At 32.7% G+C, this 23,570-nt stretch overlaps 1 protein-coding gene across 5 annotated transcripts in view; it reads right to left on the bottom strand.

The window, feature by feature from the left end:
- Positions 1-21,343, bottom strand: part of LOC143226027 (transmembrane 9 superfamily member 2-like) — a 57,952-nt gene extending 36,609 nt beyond the window's left edge. Inside the window, exons 1-6 of one of the 5 annotated variants that reach the window (XM_076456420.1) lie at positions 20,399-21,343; positions 12,891-12,958; positions 6,156-6,249; positions 4,918-4,981; positions 1,177-1,304; positions 710-839 (exon numbers count right to left, since the gene is read on the bottom strand). In XM_076456420.1, coding sequence (XP_076312535.1) covers positions 710-839; positions 1,177-1,304; positions 4,918-4,935 — 276 coding nt within the window. In that variant the 5' untranslated portion in view covers positions 4,936-4,981; positions 6,156-6,249; positions 12,891-12,958; positions 20,399-21,343. Of the gene's footprint in view, positions 1-709; positions 840-1,176; positions 1,305-4,917; positions 4,982-6,155; positions 6,250-9,725; positions 10,050-12,890; positions 12,959-20,398 lie in introns of those variants that run through there. The other 4 variants (XM_076456419.1, XM_076456422.1, XM_076456421.1 and 1 more) reach the window with 4 other exon arrangements.
- Between the last annotated feature and the right edge of the window lie 2,227 nt (positions 21,344-23,570).

The raw sequence follows: 23,570 nt of genomic DNA, 5'->3' as shown, positions 1-23,570 counted from the left end.
AAAAGAATGTTTTGGGACAGATATCCTTGCATAATAATGTAATAATTCAGTCACAAAAGAAATATTGCAATTCCTGTAACTTTGTTTCAAGCACATATATAGATAAACTACAAAGAAAAATATTAAACAATTAATTAACTAGCTGGAGTACCCCATCCCCTGGATGGAAGTTATGTAAATTCATGATTATTGAAATATCTTAGAACATTAAAAATTGCTTTCCTTATATGTAACTGTCAAAAATGCAAAAATATCCAATAAAAACTAATTAACACAAAACATGAAACTGAAAATCTGTTAGCATCTCCCCATAGACCCAGTCAACCTTCATACCAAATTTGGTAAAGATCTGTCAACTGGGGACAAAGTATTGGTAAAAAGTGCAAAAATGCCCATAAAAACTGCAAAATTGAAAATATGTACATACCCCAGCATGAATTTAATAAACCTCCATACTAATTTTGGTGTAGATCCATCAACAGACAGCAAAGTATTAGTAAACAAATGCAAAAATGCCCATAAAAAACCATAAAACTAAAAATCTGTGTGTACCTTCACACGAACTTAATGAACTTCCATACCAATTTTGGTGAAGACCCACCCATACTCTACAAAGTAGTTACTTGGACATACAACACAGATTTATTTTCCCAATTACAGACAAGTGAAAACTGTTATTTATAATTAAAATTTCCAGTTAATCACTCACATTGATAACACAAGCATCTTTAGGGGTTCCATCTGGTTTGACATAACAGCCCATGGGAAAACCAGTTGAACAGTACTTCTGCTCTCCTTCAACATTATAGCACCAAGTCACTGGCATGTTGTCAACAATCCTGTTACACATATATAAATATACATGTTCTCATAACACCTCATGAGATGAGAAACTTCCAAAATACTCTTCATATTTATTCTTCATTTCTGTGATCACCTTATAATATTATTTATAATCTACTTGCTATAAAATACTTTTATCAATCTCAATATTACATTGCTGATATGCACAGAAGTATTATAATTCATAATTGTGTGGGTAATAGTATAGTTGAAGGAGGAAAATAAATAAAAATAACTTTTTTTTTTTATGTGCTCACTTCTCAAACACTTACATCTATCAACATTAATTGTTAACAACAATAAATTAGCTTGTTATTTAATACACAAACAAACCAATGATGTTGATAGTTCTGCATCATTCCTTTTTTCAGCAAATTTAATTTCTTGACATCTTTTTTTTCATTCATTTTGTAAGTCTTCCGACACAGGTTCACACATTTCTGTTCCTTTAAAAAATTAAACTGCAACAAGCAAAGAATATAAATATTTTAAGTAAATAAAAAAATTAAGAAAAACAATTCATTTTAATTCTATGTTAGTGTTTCACAAACGTTTTTCTATTTAGAGTATAAACAAACTTTATTGCACAGAAAAGTTTCTAGTAGAAGAAACACTCTACTTATTAAATAGTATACACATTTTAAAAAGGTACATGCACTTATCACCAATTACTAAAATAAATTTAATAGACAGAATGTATAATTAACAATTAATATTTACACTAGATCAAAAATAGTAAACAATGTTGAAAAGATTTCATTTCTTCACAAATAAACAAAACTTTTCTAAAATACTGCAAAAATGTAATCAGGTACATATTGGCCTTGACATACTTCTTAAATTATGCATTGCTTATTGTGTTTTATAGTGATACCTGAAGTTGATTTTCTTACATTTATGAAGAAGTATCATGTCTTCAAACATTTAGTTTAATCTACAACATTTACAGTCTAACTATAAAGATTTTTAAAACATCAAGTCAGCTTAACCCTTTCCCACCTATTGAATGTCTGCATTCACAAAATTTAATGTCAAAGATCACCATGTCCAACACACATATACTTCAAACATAAATATAATAACCATTTAACATTTCTAAATGTAAAGCAGATTTTTTGTTAAATTTACAATTTATAAAAAAAACAACAGAATATAACTATGTACTTTATTATTTGCAATATACCCACAACAGTATACCTGAAGTGATAATTTTCCTATTCTGAAAAATGTATTTCCAAAAGGAACTTACCTCCTATCACATAAATAGCTATTCTTGTTCAGTGCAGTCCTCTATATGCAAAATTTTGTTTTACATGTCACAAGCCTTGAAGCTTCCAACCATCTTCAAACTGATTGTTCCAAATGTATCTTGCAAGTAAACCATCATGCAGCAACTCTCCACCAATAAGAGTGTAACACACTTTCGGAGCATGCAACTCCCTCTACTCAATTCTATCAAACTATCTCTTCAAGAATTGGCAGTAAAGGAAAGCAATGATTTTCAGTGTGGAGAAAAGGTGGGAAGTGTGAAAGGAGGTAAGTACCTCTCAAAACTGCATTTTCAGTACAGGAAAATTATAACTTCCAAAACAATACATTACCTCTGCTCAACATAAATATCTAGAATCCTACACTGAAAAGATAAATGGATCCATAAAAGGGAAAGAAAGAAGCAACCCCAAAATACCCCCAAAGAGTAGATCCTCATTGTAGAAGATCGTACGTGAGAGACTGAACCAGTTCTGGTTCAGATATACTCTTTGTCTGTTGTGGAAAAAAGTCTGAAGGAGGATATCTAAGTGGAAGAGAACTATGGTAGAATAAGGATACAAGACATATGATATTTATTAAATCCAATTCTGAAAAATATGATTATGGAATAGAGACATCTATAATTCACGTGTGAGGACTTATGTTCGTTAGTTCAGCTCTAAATTCAATACCAAACAACTAGGAACCAAAATCCACATGGGGGTAGGAATAAAAATCCCAATTGGAAAGTTAACTGCAATTTTGATGGCTCATTCTATTGTTACACAGTGAACGATACCACATCATCTACACCAACATAATATTACTGCCCTACTCTTAACTGAATGGTTTTATAATCATTTGTGTATATGTGTGCATGTGCACATGCATACGTATATGTATTTATATTATTTGTATTTCATTAATACATTCAAGAGGATGCCTCTTCAGTCCACCACACCATCAGCTTGAACTGAAAATTGGTAAGCACTCTCAAACTCCACTAAAAGAAAAAGGGATAGAAAGTATAGTGGAGAGAAATATTGCAATGGACAACCATAAAACCCTATGTTTTAAAGCAGACCATACTGATTTATTTATTAATAAAAGGCATGGCCACTATTCCCTTCTGCTTTACCCATGTAGTCCATGTATGTAGCAAATACAGCCCAGAATGGGTAAGTTAATGATGCAAATATATTGCATAGATATGCCTACAAGTGATCTTATGAAATACTGCATCTTAGCAGTATGCATTTTATGGCCATGAAAATCATAATACAAGTCAACAGAGACTTACAGTGTGGATTTGACTAAATTAAATATACCTGGGCAGGCACCACTTGTCATATGCCGCAGAAAAATAAGAGATATGTATATATACTAAAAGATAACTTATCTAGTCACAGTCTCATGAAAGAGTAAAGGATGATAACAGGTTGTTAATAATACTCTAACAAGGAACAAACAACTAACCAAAGCAGAGAATGGGAGATGACCGTATGAGAAGTAGTCCCAGTGCTCAAAATAGTACCTCCGACAGACAACAGGATAAGCATGCAGAGAAAAGAGAAGAAGCAGGGCTGGAGTGAAAACACCAGGAAATGATGATAGGTAGAAAAAATAAAAAGCCAACTGAATCATAATCCAAATCAAATTGGTAAGGGCAGAAAGGGAAAAGAAAAATAAGATCAAAAAGTAGAGTAAGAGAAAAAATCATGGGAAATAGAATCACTGAAAAGAAGCATTAAAAACAATTAAGCTACCCACATTGTATATTGGACCTAGAAGTTCATATAAAAATGTTAAGAAATGGAAAAGTCAAAAGAATTATTCATGGGCCACTATGTAGGTCAATAAAATCAATCCAGAAAGAAAAGAAACAAATCAAGCCAAAATAGCTGAGAAAACCAAAGCAGTGCTAGCCAGGAAAGATCAATCAGAAAGATCTGAATAAGAGTGACAGAAATGTACAAAAATTTGGAGAAAACTGATGCAATGAGAAAAAAAACTAACTTTACACACTGATTATACAATGAATGTAAACCTGACTGAAGTTAACAACAGCCAGGGTAAGTGGATGAGGAACAAGAGATTAAAAACAAAAAAGTAACTAAGTGGGAAGTGACAAAAAAATTCAAATACTTCACATGAATGAGCACCCCACAGGAGCAGTCACCAAATATTAGGAAAATCAAAAACGTCATTCCCAAGGAGAAGGTAAGTTGGGACTGGAAATTAATTAGCAACAAGGACAAGGTATCTGGATCATTGGTATAGAGAGCTTTAATCATTTTTATTTTTTGTTATCAGTCATTCTTATCAGTAAGAAAACAATGACTTGAACATTTTAACCATACAGTGTAAAAACAAGTGGAGAAATGTTTATAATGGCCCTGAAAATCATTTCTATAAATAAGTTAACTTCAGCTTGCACCTATATAGCCACATTTGATAACACCAAATTTAGGTTGAAAAGATTCATTTATGGAGTCTGATCCTTAAAAACAAAATGAAGCTCCATCAAAAAACACATGAAAATCTTTTGCAACAGTTATTAAAATTAATATTAAGCATTGTCATGATTAGTTGGAAACACACAAACTTTTCTAACAGGAGGACACTGGACTGAATATAAGCCCCTACCACCACACAGTCCTCAATACTTACCTGAACATAGCAGCACATTAGCAACCACAACATAGGATATAAATTAATTAGCAATTTAGAAAAACCATTAAACAAATTATCAAGTAATTAATGATTAAATTAAGATGATTTTATAGGCTACTAATATTAGCAATAACATCAAACCTTCCTTACAAATGCTGTAACCTTCATTTGTGATGGAAACAGTCTTCAGTTTGGTGACAGGATAACATTCAATCTGCAAAGTTTTAAACAGAAATGGCAACAACATATGGAAGATTTTCATGTGTGGTTGAGACTGCAGGACATAATACAGGATTGTATAAAACACACACACAAAACATAACAACAAAAGTGAAAAGAACTACAAAGGTAAATACAACAAAGTAGCAATATCTATCAAAAAGAACATAACAGGACATCATAGCCAAATAACAATCTACAGAATATACCTACTAAAGTATGTTTCATTCAGAGGTGCAATGCCATAAAGCATGTTCACAAAAGCAATGAAGAACTGGAAATAAGGTCAGATGAGCCATCATTTACTCCTTTCTCATCAAATGAGAATCTTTATACAAAGCAACAGCCAAAAGAAAGTAACAGTTTTGACTGCTTGGATCTTTCTGAAAAGGAATCTAGTAGCTCCCTTATGGTTTGCCCAGCAGTTTAGTGGCATTATTCAACAAGGTCTTTTAACTTCTCTAAGGTCAGTTTACAACCAAGTCCCTACCTGAAGATTGTTACAGATCAAGTATTACCTATGTTGCATTTTCATTATCCTAATGAAAACAAATCATCCCAGAAGAATAATATACACATATGCAAGTCTCAAATTATTAATGAATGTTTTAAAGAACCCCCTGTCTTAATGTTATATTGATCCTCATTGTTTGTACTTCAATATTGTCTTCAGAGTCAATTTACACTTCATTCATCTCTTTAAGAATTAGATACTGCTCACATGGAAGAAGGAAAATGTACAACATTACAGAAATTTAAAGAATATGCTTACACTGCCACATCAAGCAAATGCAATTTTGATATCTAATACTTACATAGTACTATCATTACATTACTCCAAAGGTGAGTAGGTGACTGAAAAAAAAACACAACATAAATACAAAGACAAGTACCAAAAAACTATAATACTGAAATACTATTTCTTGAAATGATAGACTACACTGAAGGAAAGAAGTCATTACTACCACCAACTCTTCGATTACTCTCTTACCAACAAATAGTGGGGATTGAACATCACAATATACCCCCCCTCCTGCATCTGAAAGGATGAACATATTCAGTGATGGGGTTCAATCTCTCAATCCACAGATCATTTGAGTGCTCTAATCATCATGCTATACTACACATTTGTTAGATAAGTGACAAGTTTACTATATACAAACACTTACTTTGTACAAAGATGGTCTAATTCGTTCTCCAAACACCACTTGGCCCAAGTTTTCCACAGGAGAATCATCAATAGATGTGGTACAGAAATCAAAACTTAGCAAAAAAAAAAAAAAAATTTAAATAATATTAAAAATATTCCCCCCAAAAAAATTATTATACCTTTTAAACATTGATGGTGGAAAAAGTGTTTTATAATGTCTCAAGAGTGCAAACTAAAATTAACTTCATGATGCACTTTTAATCCTGTTTACCATTATATTGCTTTCAATAAAATGAGATTATTAGTTGCACATTGCTTTGACAGCACAGGATGTAAAAAATAAAGAAGATCCAATTGTTTACAATACAAAAGCTTAACTGTAAGTGAAACAAATTACATGTGACTAACAAAATTTATGGCCATACAGTTAACACCTGTATTTGAATCAATAAAAACCTATATTAATCACTTCTTAATTTTGAAAACTGTAATGTATTATCTGGTTACTTAAATAGATTTTTTAAGCTTGTGATTCTTTAATTTAATAAAGTCACATATTGGAATGTACACTTTTTACACCATGATAAATGCATAAGTTCTTACAAATGGTCAATTACATCTCATTTTCAGCTTAACTATCACAAATTACCATTACTGATGCCAGTGTAACATTTGGTTAAAATGTCATACAATGCTTGACAAATTCTCAAGTTTTCAAGGAATCATTTATTTTATACAAGTATACAACCACTTAGTGAAAAAACCACAGATATTCCTCCATTTAAGAAAGGCAATCAACCTTGTAGTAACAATTTTTTTTTATTTTTAGATATCAAGTCCTTAAAATAAAATAAAAAATATGCACACACACGCATTTCCATAATGGACTTAAATGTACATCTAATTACTATCTACTACTAAACTCTACACATGACTGAAAGCAACTTTTTTTATTTACTTTAGCTGATTTTCAAATACAATAATTCCAATATTATTATTAGTTTCATTAATACTACAAATTTAAAACTTCAGGGATGATCAATATATTTAACTTTTCAATGATATTACTCTCAATAAAAGTGCTAGCACAAGTTAATACTTTCCTATGTTGAAAATGTTTTTCTGATAGATACTTACCTCTACTCACAATTACAGCTATTCTTGATTTGACTGCCCTCTATTACACAATTTTCACTTTGAGGTTAGGCATGAACAAAAATATTGACACCAGAGGTGGGGAGGATAGGTAGGAAGCGTGAGAAGACGTACATCTCTAACAGAAATTCATTTTCAATGTAAGAAAATGTTAACTTCTAATACAATTACTTACCTCCTCTCTTAGTTATGGCTGGAATCCCAAACTCAACAGAAAGAGGGATTGGTGCAAAAGTAAAGATGAGAACAACCTTCAAAAGATCTGAAGAATACTCATGATGTGCTTCCTCTTTATGTGGAGGGAAAAAAAAAGTCATGGGAGACTGCACAACATCTGGTGTGTAGCAAAATAGGATGGAACAAGATATCAATTCCAAACCAAAGGAAGTGGAATATGTGTAAAGTGGCTAGGGTGCATCAAGCCATAACTGGGAGGTCAACTTCAGTACATTACAGGGGAACCTAAAGTGACTCCATACCAGTAGGAAATTCCTTAACTATTCACTTCAAGTCTAGGAATCAGAAGGAGAGAGATGCCTCTATTCCAAGAATCTAAACTATCATATGTGCAAATCCTATGCCAACTGCAATAATAAACCCTGGGATTGTATATCTAAATGAAAACAGAAATGCAACATGGAGGGAGGATTCCCACCCAGATGGATGAAATATATACAGATTAGATGTAAAAATCCAATCCATACAAGCAACAGGAGAACAGTCACACCTTCTGAACAGGTGAATCACCAATGCTCCACTCTCAAGCAAGAGGAAATGTGCACACTCAGGAGGATTCTGCCATAGTCTACCATCCCATTGGTCAGGAACTGTAAATGATAAGAGCTCTCACATACCACAAAAAAAAATGTCGGAACAAAATGTGTTGGACAGTCCAGAGGAATGCCTCAACAGAGAAAATATAAAGGATGACCACAAAATCATAGTTTATAGAGCAGTGCATTCCTGGTTCCATCAGTTCAAGCAACATCAGGGATGGGAAGCAATCTCAGTCTGTTTTTACCCATGTTAATCCATGAGTGTATAGTCTGGTACAAATATATTTATAAAAAAGCCTATACATGGCTTTGTGTATCACTCCATCTCAATTGTGTGTGTTATGCACATATTAAGTTACATACTGTGATTTTATGAAACAGTATAATTGAACAAACACCACTCACAAAAGAAGCAGATCCTAAAAGTGTCCAAAAAAGGCCACTAAAAAAGAGCATAAATAAAAATCACTTACCACTTACCAATAAACTGAAGATTTGGAAAGGTAAAAGGATAAAAACAGCAATATCTGGATGAGAAAGATACTTCAAGCAATGGGAACAGTGAGACACATACCTGAGAGGAGTGATTCACATGCCAGTCAGGACAATATTCCCCATAGAATGATGATGTAGGGATAGCTAATATCAATCCTTCAAAAACAAAGCACACAAGATAATAAAGATAGCATTCACATCATCCCTACATAACAGCACACAAGCACACATTATCATAGAATGTTAACAGAAAAAAATACAAAAAATTAAACTTGATTGTGACTGAATAGTTATACATATTGCCATATATGTTAATTCTTGCCTATGCTATTATGTAGGGCTTGATTTGGCTTGATTTAAATTTTGCATGAAGCTAAATAAAGGATAGCTAGCACATATAGCCCTCATTTTTTTTCTAGCTAATCATCACACCCCACCATCAAATCCTGTGGAATTGACCATAACATTATAACAGCTCAATAGCTGAAAAGATGAGTACAACTGGTGTGACTGAGATTTTAACCCATAATTCTCAAATTGCAAGTTAAGAGCACAAACTACCTGGGTCACTATTATGTAGGGATGATGCAAATGACATCTCTACTATCATAGTTGCATTATTTCTGAAGGATTTAGATTAGCTAACCCTTTCTTTGAAAAGTTTTTTCTTTAACTGTGTCCATTTTGTAATGCAGTGGTTCAATAGATACAAGTTCACACTTTTTTTATAACAAAGTTCTAAATACAATGAGGTTCCAGTTGTATTGTTTATCTATTATTGGCTGGTAATTCCTGTTTCATTCTGTATTTAAGCATTTTAAAGGAACACCAAACCTCAGTAATAAAGCTAACTTCATGGGGAATTAAACATTGTTACACTAGAATAATGGCTTGTTTTAATTGTTATTAGTTATTTATAATACCGATAAAAGCAGATACTCCATTTGAAACTATGTCACCTCAGTGAAGTTGGCTGGCACCACTGTTTTGGATTTTGAGTTACTGTGTAATAAGTAAAAAACAGAAGAAAGAAAAAACAAGAAATTCAAATGTTTTTGCTATGATATTTACAGAAATTCCCAGAACTTGTGGCTCAATCATTATATAGATACTGTTATGAAAGGATACTGAAACATTGTATAATATTGTAAAGTTCTACTGACCTACTGAATAGATATTTAAAATATCATTTTGATGAGCAATCCAAGCCATCCCTACACAGGTTGTGCTACCACCTGCCAGATAAATTAAAAATGGTGAGCTAGATATCTGAACGTTGTTGTGCCAAAGAAGTGAAGACAGGAAGTCAGTTGTGGCAGGAGAATATGTTGCATTCCTGTTGGTGGAACATTGTCACTTGCTCATTTGAAAGTTATAACACATGTGAACCACAATATACATGTGGAGTTGGGTGAGATTTTTAAGGCTAATTGCAAACAAAGGACAGTCAACTTGAGAATAGGCATAGGTGGAGTTAACTGATCATACTGGAAGTAAAATAAAACAATCAAAATGAGCACAAAGTTGTGAAAAAGTCAGTTTACAATAAATACCAACTTCAAAACTATCTTGTTGATAATATACAAAAGTATCTTCAAAAGGCAAACTAGATTTTTACTTCCATGTAATTGCAAGATTTCCCTTGAACTTGCTTTCAAAATACCAAATATTGATACCTATTTCTCTTCTTTTGAAATTTTGTTAATATATACTAAAAGAGTGTGGCTGGTTCTCTACTGGTACAAAATAACATGTTCAGGGAAAACTTGGGAATACATCAAGCATTACACAACAAATTTTATTCATGTGTAATACTGCTACAACTAGTAATAACTTTGCGATAGTTAGTTAAGCTTAGATAAGTAGTGAATCAGAAACTACCAATATACATAAGCAAAATGTAGCAATACCATGTCTCAGGTTACAAACTGTTTTTTTTATTACATTAAACAAAATTGTATTCTTACATCTAACCTTTTACACTCATACATGTACTCCTTTCTTTTACGCAAATCATTATTATGTATGTTTAAAAAATAAGGCCATACACAAATATATCAGTGTGTACACACACACTTATCTACTCTCACCCAAAGCTATCTCAATCTTGATCTGCTCTCTAAACATTGCTAAAAATTTTTACTACAACATGCCAGTCTATACCCTATCAGCTTTGTGCAATTTCAAAACATATACTCTTCACCAATTGTACTGTCTCATCTGTATTGGTACAGCTAGCTCTCTCACTATTATAATGTAAGCACCTATCTAAAAAAAAAATTCAAAGAAAGAAACTGTTAACTTCCAAAACAGCACTAGTTCTGTTAACCCAATGCAAGAATCCCACAATAACATGGTAAGGGGGGATGTGAAGTCACATCAATTTCAAATCAAGCAAAAAGTTACCACACTGAAAGAATGGCTATGCAAGAATATGAAAACACATTTGTGAAGTACAGCACTACTTGTGGAATAAGTACACTCTCTGACTAGCAATCAATCAAGTAACATAATTGGGATAGAACTGAATTTACAGGCACAAGTGAAGTAAATAAAGAGACACAAGACTAGATCAGTCTAGGAAGTGTTGGATAACTATGACATGGATCAATATGGTGTTGATAAACATAGAAAGGCTCATGTGTGTGCAATCACTTTCCCACATGCCATATTTTGTAGCTTATAAAACACTCCAGTGCACTTATCAGACCCATAAGACATAGTCAGGTTTTGGAAGGTAATATTCAGACAAAGTTTGAGGCAGAATACCAAGTAATATTTATATCAACAAAACATAACTTTATCTATTTTATTAAAATCCACATATATAACTAACAATATTTTACTCCTCAAACAATAATATTTAATGATAAAAATATATACATAACACCAAAAGTTAAATTAGTTTTAAAATACAAAAAAATTTGGGAATAATTGGAAAACAGATTTAATTCTTCACTCATCTTCAAACCTCAAAAAATAACCTTTTTCATCACCTTTTCAACAATCACTATCTTCAGAATCATCAATGCTGTTACTAAAGAAACTTATAAAATAAAAGACTCATAAATATCAAACTTATAAGTGTACTCAAAGAACTGATAAGACAAAGGACACAAAAGTAAAACTTATGTTGAAGAAAATTAAAAGTCACCAAGTTAACAACAAAATTCAGTTCAAATCTAATCCCTAATAAGATTAGTAATAAAGAAAAAGGGACATTCAAACTAACATAAATAATGAAGCAACACACTCACAATCATTTAAACAGTAATTATCATGCAAAACCATGCACATGAACAAAAATTACGCAAAAAGAAGTAATAAACTCTAAATGCAAACTTAAACTAAAGTAACTTAGATGACAGAAGATTTACAAGAATATGAAACTTACCAAATACTGAGCAGAAGAGACATGAAATACCAAAATTATCACACAAGGAAATTAGGTCAATCCACACAAGCTCACATGAACTTGTAAAACATGAATATACTTACTGGAAATGAGAAACACAAACTAAAAAACTTTCCACAGATCTCTTGAAAAAAAAAAAAAGAACAATACCTTACCCAAATGATTATAACAAGTGGAAGGTGTCATAAAAAAAATATTCACTAAATAATTATACCCTTCCTCACTAAAAATTGTAATGTGAAAAAAAGATATCTTCAACCAAACATTAGACACAAACTATACCCTTTACTTCCAAGCAGACATCATCCAGCCTGTGATCTGATTTGCTCATGTCAAAAGCACTGTGGAATTACCTCATCCACCTTATTAAATATCAAACTTATATGAACAAATTACAATTCAGAAAATAAAAATATTTCTAAAATGAATGAATAGAAACAATGGAAATCAAACACAAGAAGTCAAAATATGGAATTGAAACTGATAAAAATTTGTGATCAAGCACAACAAAATTTAGTAGTCACAAATGTTAAAACACCCATCTACACATGAGTATACCAACTGAGGAAGTGAGGATTATTCTGGAACAGAAGCTGGAGATAGCTGCAGCAGCACAGATGGCACAGTGCATTTGTTAGAGTAGTCACATGATCAGCACACCCTGAACTGACACAAAACTGAGGTATTCAGACTGGTTTACTGTATCAAACTTTTTCTCTACAATGCTTAATGGGCAGACCAGGATTGAGAAACCATTAAAATGAAAGGATGTAGTATCACTTCAGGATATAGCCAATTCACAATGTACATTAGTACAACTACACAAACTTCACATTGAATGTTTCTTTATTATCAGAAAATTTATTCTCAGTACATAAGGTAATGATCTCAAGCACAACTTATTTATACTTACTGATGATATTCAAATGGAATTATAGATTCATCTGAATCAAGCCGATTTACAAAAAGTTCCACTTCAGACTGCAAAATAGGTATATAAATACATGTGAATATATATACATGTTACAGGAGTAACAATCATAATGAATAAAAAATAATTATAACTGTATTTTTTGATGTAATGGAGATTATCATATTCTTTTATATAGCATGTTTACAGAAATATTTTACAAGTCTATTTATAGTATATTAAAGAAAATTATAAAAACAACTAAAACCTATTTCTTAGACAATGGTTTATACTCAAACATTTGTAAATTGTGAGAGAACATTTTTTCCACTATTATTAATTTCAATTTCATTTATATCCATCTATAATTAGCTTTCAAATCTTCTTAACATAACTATGTATTAAGTCAAAATATGACTATTCAGTAATGTTCATTAGTCAACAACAAAATTTAATAAAAATTCTATTATAATGCCTGTGAGTAACAGGTAATATATTACATGATTAGGCCATGAAATACATGTGAAGGTACTAATTAAAATTTGTAGTACTGACTTCAATGTCTCAAGATGAATTGTTTTAAAAAGTACAAGTGTAGAGCATCCTATGTCTCTCAAAAGATACTCAGTATCTGCTGTGGTGTTACAGCAGCATAAAAGACATAACAATCTTTCAGTTCCTCTAATAAACGTATCAGAAACACTTAACTTTAAGAAATTCTACAAAGCAATATGGAAGAAAAATGGCATTAGTGCCATTAATAATCTTTTATTTCTGTAGAATTAGAGGAGCACACACAAACCATGATACTGTTCTGGTAATACAGCCAAACCAGATACTGATCAATAATTTACCCTACAAAACAGAATATAGACTCTCACCATTAACAATTTTGAATGCTTCATTACCTCATGTCTCAAAATAACATTTATTTTATTTCCATTTATAACCAATGAAGTTTTGTATGTAATTAGTTTCAGTTCACCTTATTTTGTCATAAATGATGCAGTATTAATATTATATCTGTAATCACTTGTAAGTGTTAGTGGTTACACAATACATACTATGTATGATTTTACCATTCATAAATTAGTGTGTGTGTGTGTGTGTGTGTGTGTGTGTGTGTGTGTGTGTGTGTGTAATATTTGGTTAAACAAAAGTTTTTGCCATTGAATAAAGCTCATTATTTAGTGAAAGACAACATAAAAAAAAAAGACATTCATAAGTGATATTAAAAGGATGATGGTATATTTTCCCAATATTTATAAGAGTTCTATGGATATCATACAGTTACAAATTCATAGATACAGTAACTGTGGTTAACACTTCAAATCAAAATTACCATGATAAATAATGTTTCACCCATAAGTACTGTACTACACATATAGCACAATGAAAGAAAACTAGATAACATAAAAAAAGAAACTGCATACTTAAATTTTATATGACAAATTAGCCTTCAAACAAAGTAGTGTAAATGTAAATTTATTTCCTAAGAATAAACTCAAGCTTGATATACTGTACACAAGAATCATTTTGAATATTTTTTGTGGAGATAAAAATGTTGTAATAATTACAACCAAATCACCATTGAGAAGTTACAATTTTCTTAAACTGAAAATGTATTTCCAATAGGAACTTCCTTCTTCTCACAAGATCAGCTTTTCCCATTTTGTGCTACTCTCTATATGCAATTTTTTATAACACATCCCACAAGTCATTTGCACCCCCACCCTTCTGAAATCAAAGATGCCAACATGTCTCTCATGCAAATAAACATGTATCATCTCTCCAGCAGTAGGATAGTACCACCATCACATGATGCATGCAACTACCTCTATATATGTCACAACCAAATCATCATTTTAAAGTTTGGTAGAAAACAAAAGCACTGGTTGATTATGACAAGGAGAGTGGAAAGTATAAGTGAAGGGAAATATCTAATGTAAATATACTCTTCAAAACAAGAAATGCAAAAGGGATATTTTTGTTATTTTAAAGAGAAATATATGTAATAACGTTACAAGCTCAGAGTATCTGATCTTATGCATGTTAAGGCACTGATTGTCAGACCAAAATGACAATAAAAGTTGTGCACTTTGAAAATGGAGGAAAACATCGGATTTTTCGCCAAAACGCATGTGTCCAATAAATTTGTTTGAGAGATCTGCATGTTCTGCAAGTGCAACATGGGCAAAATCCCTATAAAAGTGACTGGTTCTCGGTTTCCATAGCTCAGCGTTAAGCCACCGACACGCAATACAGTTACGCCAAGACTGGCTGAAGCACAACACAACAACGACATTGGTCGCTTGGAAGCAGGCAAATCTCGATCAGATGTTGCCAGAGCTGTGAATGTCCACCCAAGCACCATCACAATGCTATGGAATCGTCACCAACAACATGGATCAACTCATGACCATCCACGATCTGGCAGACCTCGTGTGACCACGCCCGCACAAGATCGCAACATCCGGTTACGTCACCTTCGGGATAGGACCACCACTGCAACGTCTACTGCCTCAACCATACCAGGGATGCGTAGAATTTCCGATCAGACCGTACGCAACCGTCTATGAGATTCTTAGGCCCCATGTGCAACCCATCATGGTGAACATCAATGTTTTTCAACATGACAACGCCCATCCTCACACAGCCCGACTTACCACTGTCTTCTTGAGACACCACAACATCAACATTCTTCCCTGGCCCTCCAGATCACCAGATTTAAACCCCATCGAACATCTTTGGGATGAGTTGGGCCGACGTCTGGGACGGTGACAACCTCAACCACAGACTCTACCTCAGCTTGCAGCAGCTTTGCAGGCTGAGTGGACAGCCATTCCACAGGATGTGATTTGTCATCTCATTGCTTCCATAGGCAGGAGATGCCAAGCAGTTATTGATGCTCACGGGGGGCATACTCGTTATTGACGTTGAGTGACGTTAAACTTCACCTAGTGAGCATGGACTTCGCCTTTTCAGACTTTGGATGTTCAGTAGTGAATGTGCAAAGTTTCACACATGTCATACAGAACTACCTTGAATAAACTTGTTAAGAATTTGTCTCATATTTTGCCTTTTGCATTTCTTTTTTTGAAGAGTATACATTTTCAGTTTAGAAAAAATGTAACTTCTGATATGGTACTTCCCTCCACTTACAAGATTAGTGAGAATCCCACACTGAAAAAGAGAAGGGACCAATGTGAGGGAAGAACAGATGTAACCCTAAAATCATCTAAAGGATATCTCTGTATATGAGAGAAACATAAAATGTTCTGAGGAGGGGCACAACACCACTTCTAAACCAGGTATCTTCTGGCAATGAATAGTTATGAAGAAAATGTGATGTAAAAGGGGAGAAGCATGTCCAAATGGGAGAGAACAGGTCAAGAAAGTGATGCCAATCAAATAAAGGTACTGCTACATCCAAGACAGTGCAATGAGTGATCACAAAACTTTATTTTGAAAAGCAGACCACACCGATTTATTCAGTCAAGACATGTAAGGGATGGGCAGCTATTCCCTTTTGTTTTACCAATGCCATCCAAGGAAGTATGGTCTGAAATGGGTCTATTTATGAAACATATATCACAAGGTTATTGACCCTCCAACAATCTTAGGAAACTATCTCAAAGGTGAGCATAAAGAGCCACGGAAAATATGAGCAAATCAACATAGCATACATTAATAACTTGTGTAGAAAAAAAACACTTGGACAGGCATCACTCACCACAAAGCAGGATCCAACAGATAAAAGTTAAAGAAAACATCTCTTAAAAAAAAGAAAGCTTTAATAAAGACTTAATGTTACAGCCTCACAAAAGTCTGTAGTATAGCCACAGGTGGTAGGCAATACCTTGAGAATGCAGAAACCCCAACATAACTGAAATAATGGAGATAAACATCTGAAAAGTGGTACACATGCCCAACTGCAGAATCTTCTTCAAAGGCCAACTGATACAAGAAACAAAAGAAGAGGTGAAGTGGAAGGATTTGATGGGAAGTAACAAAACATAACACACATTGGAAAAGGGACAAAAAAAAATAAGCCAACTGGATAAAAGAATGAACCCAACTGGTAAGGGTAAAGAGAGAATGATCCCAAGAAGAAAAGGGTTGCCAGGGAATAAACAGATGTGATCAGAAACTCAGAAAGAAGCCATCTGAGCAATATAACAATAAACAGCAGGCACCAGACAGAAAAGTATCCAGATCATGATGAGGGTAGAGAAGAGAAAAAACAAAAGTTAATCTTGTGAGTGAAAGAAAGTACTGTATCAAAAGAATGAAATATAAGTTTAAAATTTAGTCAATACTGCTCAAACAGAAAAATACATTGAGCATTACATAAAACACTTTTACTTCTATTAAAACCTAGACTGCAGGTTAGTACAATTTGTAAAACACGTTAATCATTTCAATATTTCAAAATGTAATAAAATACTGAATATGCATTTATCAATATATTTTCAAAAACATTTCACTTCAATAGTATTGGAGTTGGGTAGTTAATGGAATTTATTAATTGATTATATTCATCTAATCCACTACTCTTACATAAGATAGATAAAAAAACAAACACTCAATTTACTAAAGAACACACACAGTCATCTAGTATTCGTGGGAAAAAAACAAAGTTCTCAAGTGGTTCAACTCACAAACGTTTTTTCATTTACATATAATTTTTCCTTTTTTTTTTTTAACCTCTTCCCTACTTCCTTCTGAAGCTGTCATTTTGCCCATACCTGTCATTTAAGAAAATATAGTGTTTTCACTAATAAACTTTTAATATGTAAATACATAAATTTTAACAAACCTTCATGCAAAAATGCAAAATTTTAATACCACATACAGAAAAATAGCATTATTCTGTATCCCAAGGATGCAGACAAAAATTACACTTTGATAAAATTGTAAAATAAAATGGTCTTATTTTGAAAATTCACACTGTTGTTTATAACTGCTATCTCTTAGGACTTTTGTTCTTTCTGATTCATATAAATGGCACACATGAAAGAATGTTCAAAAATTACTTAAATTTGCTGATGATGTTAAGGTCTAGAATGATGATGCTGCTTTACAAAAGAAATTTTAAATCATTTAGTGAGTTCAGCAAATGGATTTTAATTATAGTGAGAATAAAATGATAATGCATTTCAGTTATAATTTGGTTTGTTTTGAATTTCATGCAAAACTACTCGAGGACTATCTGAGCTAGATGTCCCTAATTTAGCAGTGTAAGTGTAGAGGGAAGGCAGTTAGTCATCACCGCCCAACTCTTGGGTTACTCTTTTACCAATGAATAGTGAGATTGACCATCACTTTATAAACACCCCCACGGATGAAAAGGCAAGCATGTTTGGTGTGACAGGGATTTGAACCCGTGACCCTCAGATAATGAGTCAAATGCCTTAACCACCTGGCCATGCCAGGCCTTATTATAATTTGAATTATAAGTGTAATTTAGATGGAAATAACCTTAACAGTGTTATGAAAGAAACAGATCTGGGTGATAGGGTTACAAGAATAATACCTGCGATGGAGGGGTTGTCATGCGAAGAGAAATTAAGATATCTGAAACTGTTTTCTATTAAAAAAGAAGAGTTAAAAGGGATCTGACAAGCATTTAAAATTCTAAAGAGAACTGATAATGTTAACACATTATCTTTTTCATATTTAACAGTGAAAATAATAAAGCTAAGGTATACAAATGTAAATTTAGCAAGGTGCAAGTCATTTTTTAGCCAAGACAGGTTTATTTATCTAATAGAGTGGTTGATGTGTGGAATGAGTTACCTTTGAGGAGGCAATAAATTTAAGAGGGTTCATGGGAAAGCTTGATAACTCGTTTAATGATAAGACCTAGCTTTAAGATTATGAATAGTTTTGGTTTTGTTTATAGGATAAGATACCTGAGATGGAACATAGGTTCCTTGTCCTTAAACACTATGTCATGTCATTATTATAATAAACAGAAATAAGATGGCCAAAGTAACACATTTTGTAAAGCTAGTGGAAATTACAAAAATCCGACCTCTGAAGTCATGAAACTGATTAGCAAAATAAATAAAGTAGAGAAAAAATAGAATGGTCTGGTAAAGTTTTGCTATACATGTGTGTGTGTGTATATATGCAATTTAAAAACAGCAAGGGTCATTTTATGCTAGTCTATAAAATGTGTGTGTGTGTACATATATATTTTGTAAATATACGTACTTTAAGGACAACAAGAGTCTTATGGGCCATCCCATCTTCTTTACTAATTTCTAAAATAGTTGTTGGAAAAGGTTCAGAGAAGGGTTTCTACAATGGTATCTGATATGGAGGAGTTGTCACATGATAAGAGAATGAAATCTCTCAAACTGTTTTCTTTTGAAAAAAGAAAAATTAGAGGGTATTTGATGGATCTGTTTAAAATTATAAAGGAAATTGATAATGTTGAAACATTTTTTCATACTTAACAGCAAGAATGGTAGGACTAGGAAACACAAATATACATTTTGGCAAGGTTGGCATCACATTCAACTAAGAAGTTTAATTCTTTTAAGAGGGTGGTTGGTCTATGGAACAAATCCTGTTTAAATGTTGTACAAGCTGTAAATACAAGAGAGTTTAATTATAAAGCTTGAGCCCCGATACTTGTATGAAAGATGATGACTGTCTTTGAGGGTTTTTTTTTTTTTAAGTTAATAGTTTTAGTTTAGAGGATGATACAGCCCAAATGGACCAATAACATTTTGTTATGTTAAATTAATTTGGGCAGACATATACTTAACTTGATGCTGGACAAATTTCTTTTATTGCTATCATGGCAAATTATGCATTAAACAGAAATCAGGCTGCATAATACATTGATATTGTACTGTAAAAACATAATTTTAATATATAAAAATGCCAGATATGTATCCTAAATTATATAATACACCTGCTTATTTCAACATAGGTTTTTAATATTAAACCAAAGATCCAGAAACTTTGGTTATTCTTTCTAATTTTATTTTCCAGTTGTAGTACTGAAAATGAACCAAAACTTTTGAAAGTGACATCAGGACGTATACCATACTTTGCACCCAAAATAATAACTATATTGCAATTTATCCCTTTGCCTAATATAATCCCCAAATATTTCATAAGTAATATATAGATTGAGAGATTTAACACACTCCCTTTTTGCGTCACAATGTCAGTTCCTTACATAGTCTTTTAATTTAATACTAATAATAAAAGTAATATAATTGGTTTATGCAGCCACACTTAGTAGATGCAAACAAAATTCAAAATATTACATCTAACTCCAAGCCTACTCAACACACTTAATAGCAACGGTATGATGCAATATACATAACTCACTGACAATAAACATTATCAAATTAACAACACGTTATATCATACTGAATAATGCCAAATACTGTTCAAATACAACTTCTGTGTCGTATCATATTCATAATATCAATTGTAGGTAAACATGAAACGTTAAGCCTAACTAAAAAAAAACAAAAAAAACATACCTTACAACTGTCCGTTGTTTTATCTTCTTCACAGTAATTAATGGGTGCTAAACCCGGTAAATAAAACTGGTGAGAACTTCTTATGAAAAGAAAATTAAATGTTATTGTATATACCAATATGCGTTGACACATAGCCATGAAACTTAGAATTTGGGGAACGTAATTTCACGTTGTAATTTATAAACCCTACTTTCTTCTAACCTAGTCTAGCCTATGTGGTACTAACCACTACGTTTACTCGAAATCAAAATGTTACTTATTGTTGGCGATTAGTAACCTCTCATGGGAGCCGAATTATACAACATAAATTACGAATTTGTTTTAAATTAAGGGCAAAGTTACGCAATGGGTTATCTGTGCTATGTTCCCTGTAGGTATCGAAACCCGATATTTAGTTGAATCGTAACAATATGCCAAATATTAAACGTATGGAGAGCACTATTACTTATTTATCAAAGGTAAAAAGATTTCCTTGTAATGATTTGTTGGGTATTTCAGAATGAAAACATGAAAGGTTGTAGTTTACATACTTATTACTTGTTACCATAAAACCAGCAAAATAAAAACGCTATATTGACATTTGATGACTCTTTACACAGTATTTTAGCTTAAATATATTCATGCATATATATATATATACATTAATGTATCAAATGGATTGAGTCTTACATCTTCACAATTTATAAGCGATAACGTAAGGCCAGTATACATATATTTATATATACATAAAATATAATGTAAGTAGCTTTATCTGATATCGGAAGTTAATATTAATAATAGTACTAAAAACAAAGGTAACAAATAAAGTAACAATTTATTTTTGCGATGTTGGCTTCAAGATATTTATTGTCGTCGTTTACTGTATGGCAAAACCCACGTTTTCTACTAACCAAGCGGATATACCGTAAATAGCTGTTGTTGCACCCTTACTCCCCTACCCACCCCTGTGATTTCAGCATCTCGCTCTTTTCATCCACCCACTGCAACATGGTATCTACTGCGCATGCATTAACCGCAAGAAAGCACATCACCCTAAACAACCCATGACTAGTTTGTTTCACGAACACAGAAAATATAAATGCTGTTATTCAAGATTTATCTATGATTCTATTTGAATGACTCATCATATAGATAGTCTTTAATGTCTTTGAACAAATAATTAAAATTAAATAAATATATAACATAATAATAATTAAAATGAAATATTTCTAGATTTTTTTTGAAATATTGCTAATTTTCAGTGCATTATTTTATTTTTTTTTTTGGAATTTCGCACAAAGCTACTCGAGGGCTATCTGTGCTAGCCGTCCCTAATTTAGCAGTGTAAGACTAGAGGGAAGGCAGCTAGTCATCACCACCCACCGCCAACTCTTGGGCTACTCTTTTACCAACGAATAGTGGGATTGACCGTCACATTATAACGCCGTCACGGCTGAAAGGGTGAGCATGTTTGGTGTGACGGAGATTGGAACCCGCTACCCTCAAATTACGAGTCGAATGCCTTAACCCACCTGGCCATGCTGGGCCCGTCCCATAGCCCGATGTGGCTTTGCTATAAGAAAAAACATACACAGACACACTGTAAATTGTAATTCAAACATCTTTGTACATTTTTTAATGCAATAAAAGTGTCGTATATGTCTTCCTGAAGTACGAAAGGAAAGATGTCCGATAAGACCATCTGTATCTAATAATGGTGGTTATAATAATAAACTGGCAAGTTTTCTTTTATAATATAGCACGTTATGAAATTACCATGAATTTACTACCTCAAACAGTTTTCAAACTGTGAAAGAAATTTAAACCTTAAATTTCGAAAATAGTTTTTATTATGCAAGTTTGATAAAAATACAAACACGTCCAGCAGAAATCGAAACTTTTCACACTTTAAATGCATGCCACAACCATATATGCTTATTAAACTCGAACTTTCATTTTATTACCATTTTTTGTCGCATACCTTTCAAATTATGTCTGCTTCATGCATTTGTTGTTGGGCTCGGCATGGCCAAGCGTGTTAAGGCGTGCGACTCATAATCTGAGGGTCGCTGGTTCGCATCCCGGTCGCGCCAAACATGCTCGCCCTTTCAGCTGTGGGGGCGTTATAATGTGACGGTCAATCCCACTATTCGTTTGTAAAAGAGTAGCCCAAGAGTTGGCGGTGGGTGGTGATGACTAGCTGCCTTCCCTCTAGTCTTACACTGCTAAATTAGGGACGGTTAGCACAGATAGCCCTCGAGTAGCTTTGTGCTTAATTCTAAACAAACAAGCATTTGTTGTTGCACAAGTTCTTAGTGTCAACTATTGCAGAATGCTGCCTTTTCAATGTAATTTTATAAAATGCATTCTCATAAAATAATTTTGTATCAATTATAGTTTTTTGTTTTTTTTTACCAAGCAGTTTTAAACTATGCATCTAATTATACTGATTGTCTTGGCGGCATTGTTATATCAATTTTTTAGTCGTTGTTTCTATAGCCAAACTGTTTATTGTTTAGATATCATATCTTTTTGTGAAAAAAACAATTATTTCATATTGCACATCAAATATAATTTACATTTAGCTTAGATATTTCTTTAAAAAAATGATAGTAAACAGCCAATATAAACTATACGTTTAAACCCTCTGCTTGTTGATAAGTTACAAACAGAACGACACAGTGCACTTTAGTGCAACCCAAGAAACAATGCGAACGATTACACATCAATAATAAATATAAAAGCAAATTAATTTTGTCTCAAGTAAAATGACCTCATTATTCATACACTTAAATGTTGCAAAACAACAACAACAACAGCAAGACAAAAAAGATCACACAAATTACCGCAGTGCATGCATGGTACACTGCAATTATACTCTGATAACCATATCAAAGCAGGCATTTGTGTCATGTATGTATGTTGGCTTTCAACGAACATTTTCTGGAGCAGCTCTGTCCATTCCATGAGGGAAATATGCTGTCCAATATTCTCCATGCTTGCAAGCGTACACAGCTGTATTCAAAAATTGAGTTAAAATAGATATCTCATAATATGGTTATCAGATAAAAGTAATGTCCGATTTTAGGTTCAGAAAAAGAGAAAGTATTTCAAACGCTTTAAATGTTATTTAATCAATAATGTATGTTCCATTATTATTAAAAGTGAATTTTCAACAAATTTAATAATTGCC

This window comes from Tachypleus tridentatus, chromosome 9 (assembly GCF_004210375.1).
Source record: "Tachypleus tridentatus isolate NWPU-2018 chromosome 9, ASM421037v1, whole genome shotgun sequence".
NCBI lineage: Eukaryota > Metazoa > Arthropoda > Merostomata > Xiphosura > Limulidae > Tachypleus > Tachypleus tridentatus.
This window is presented reverse-complemented; position numbering and strand designations above follow the sequence as displayed.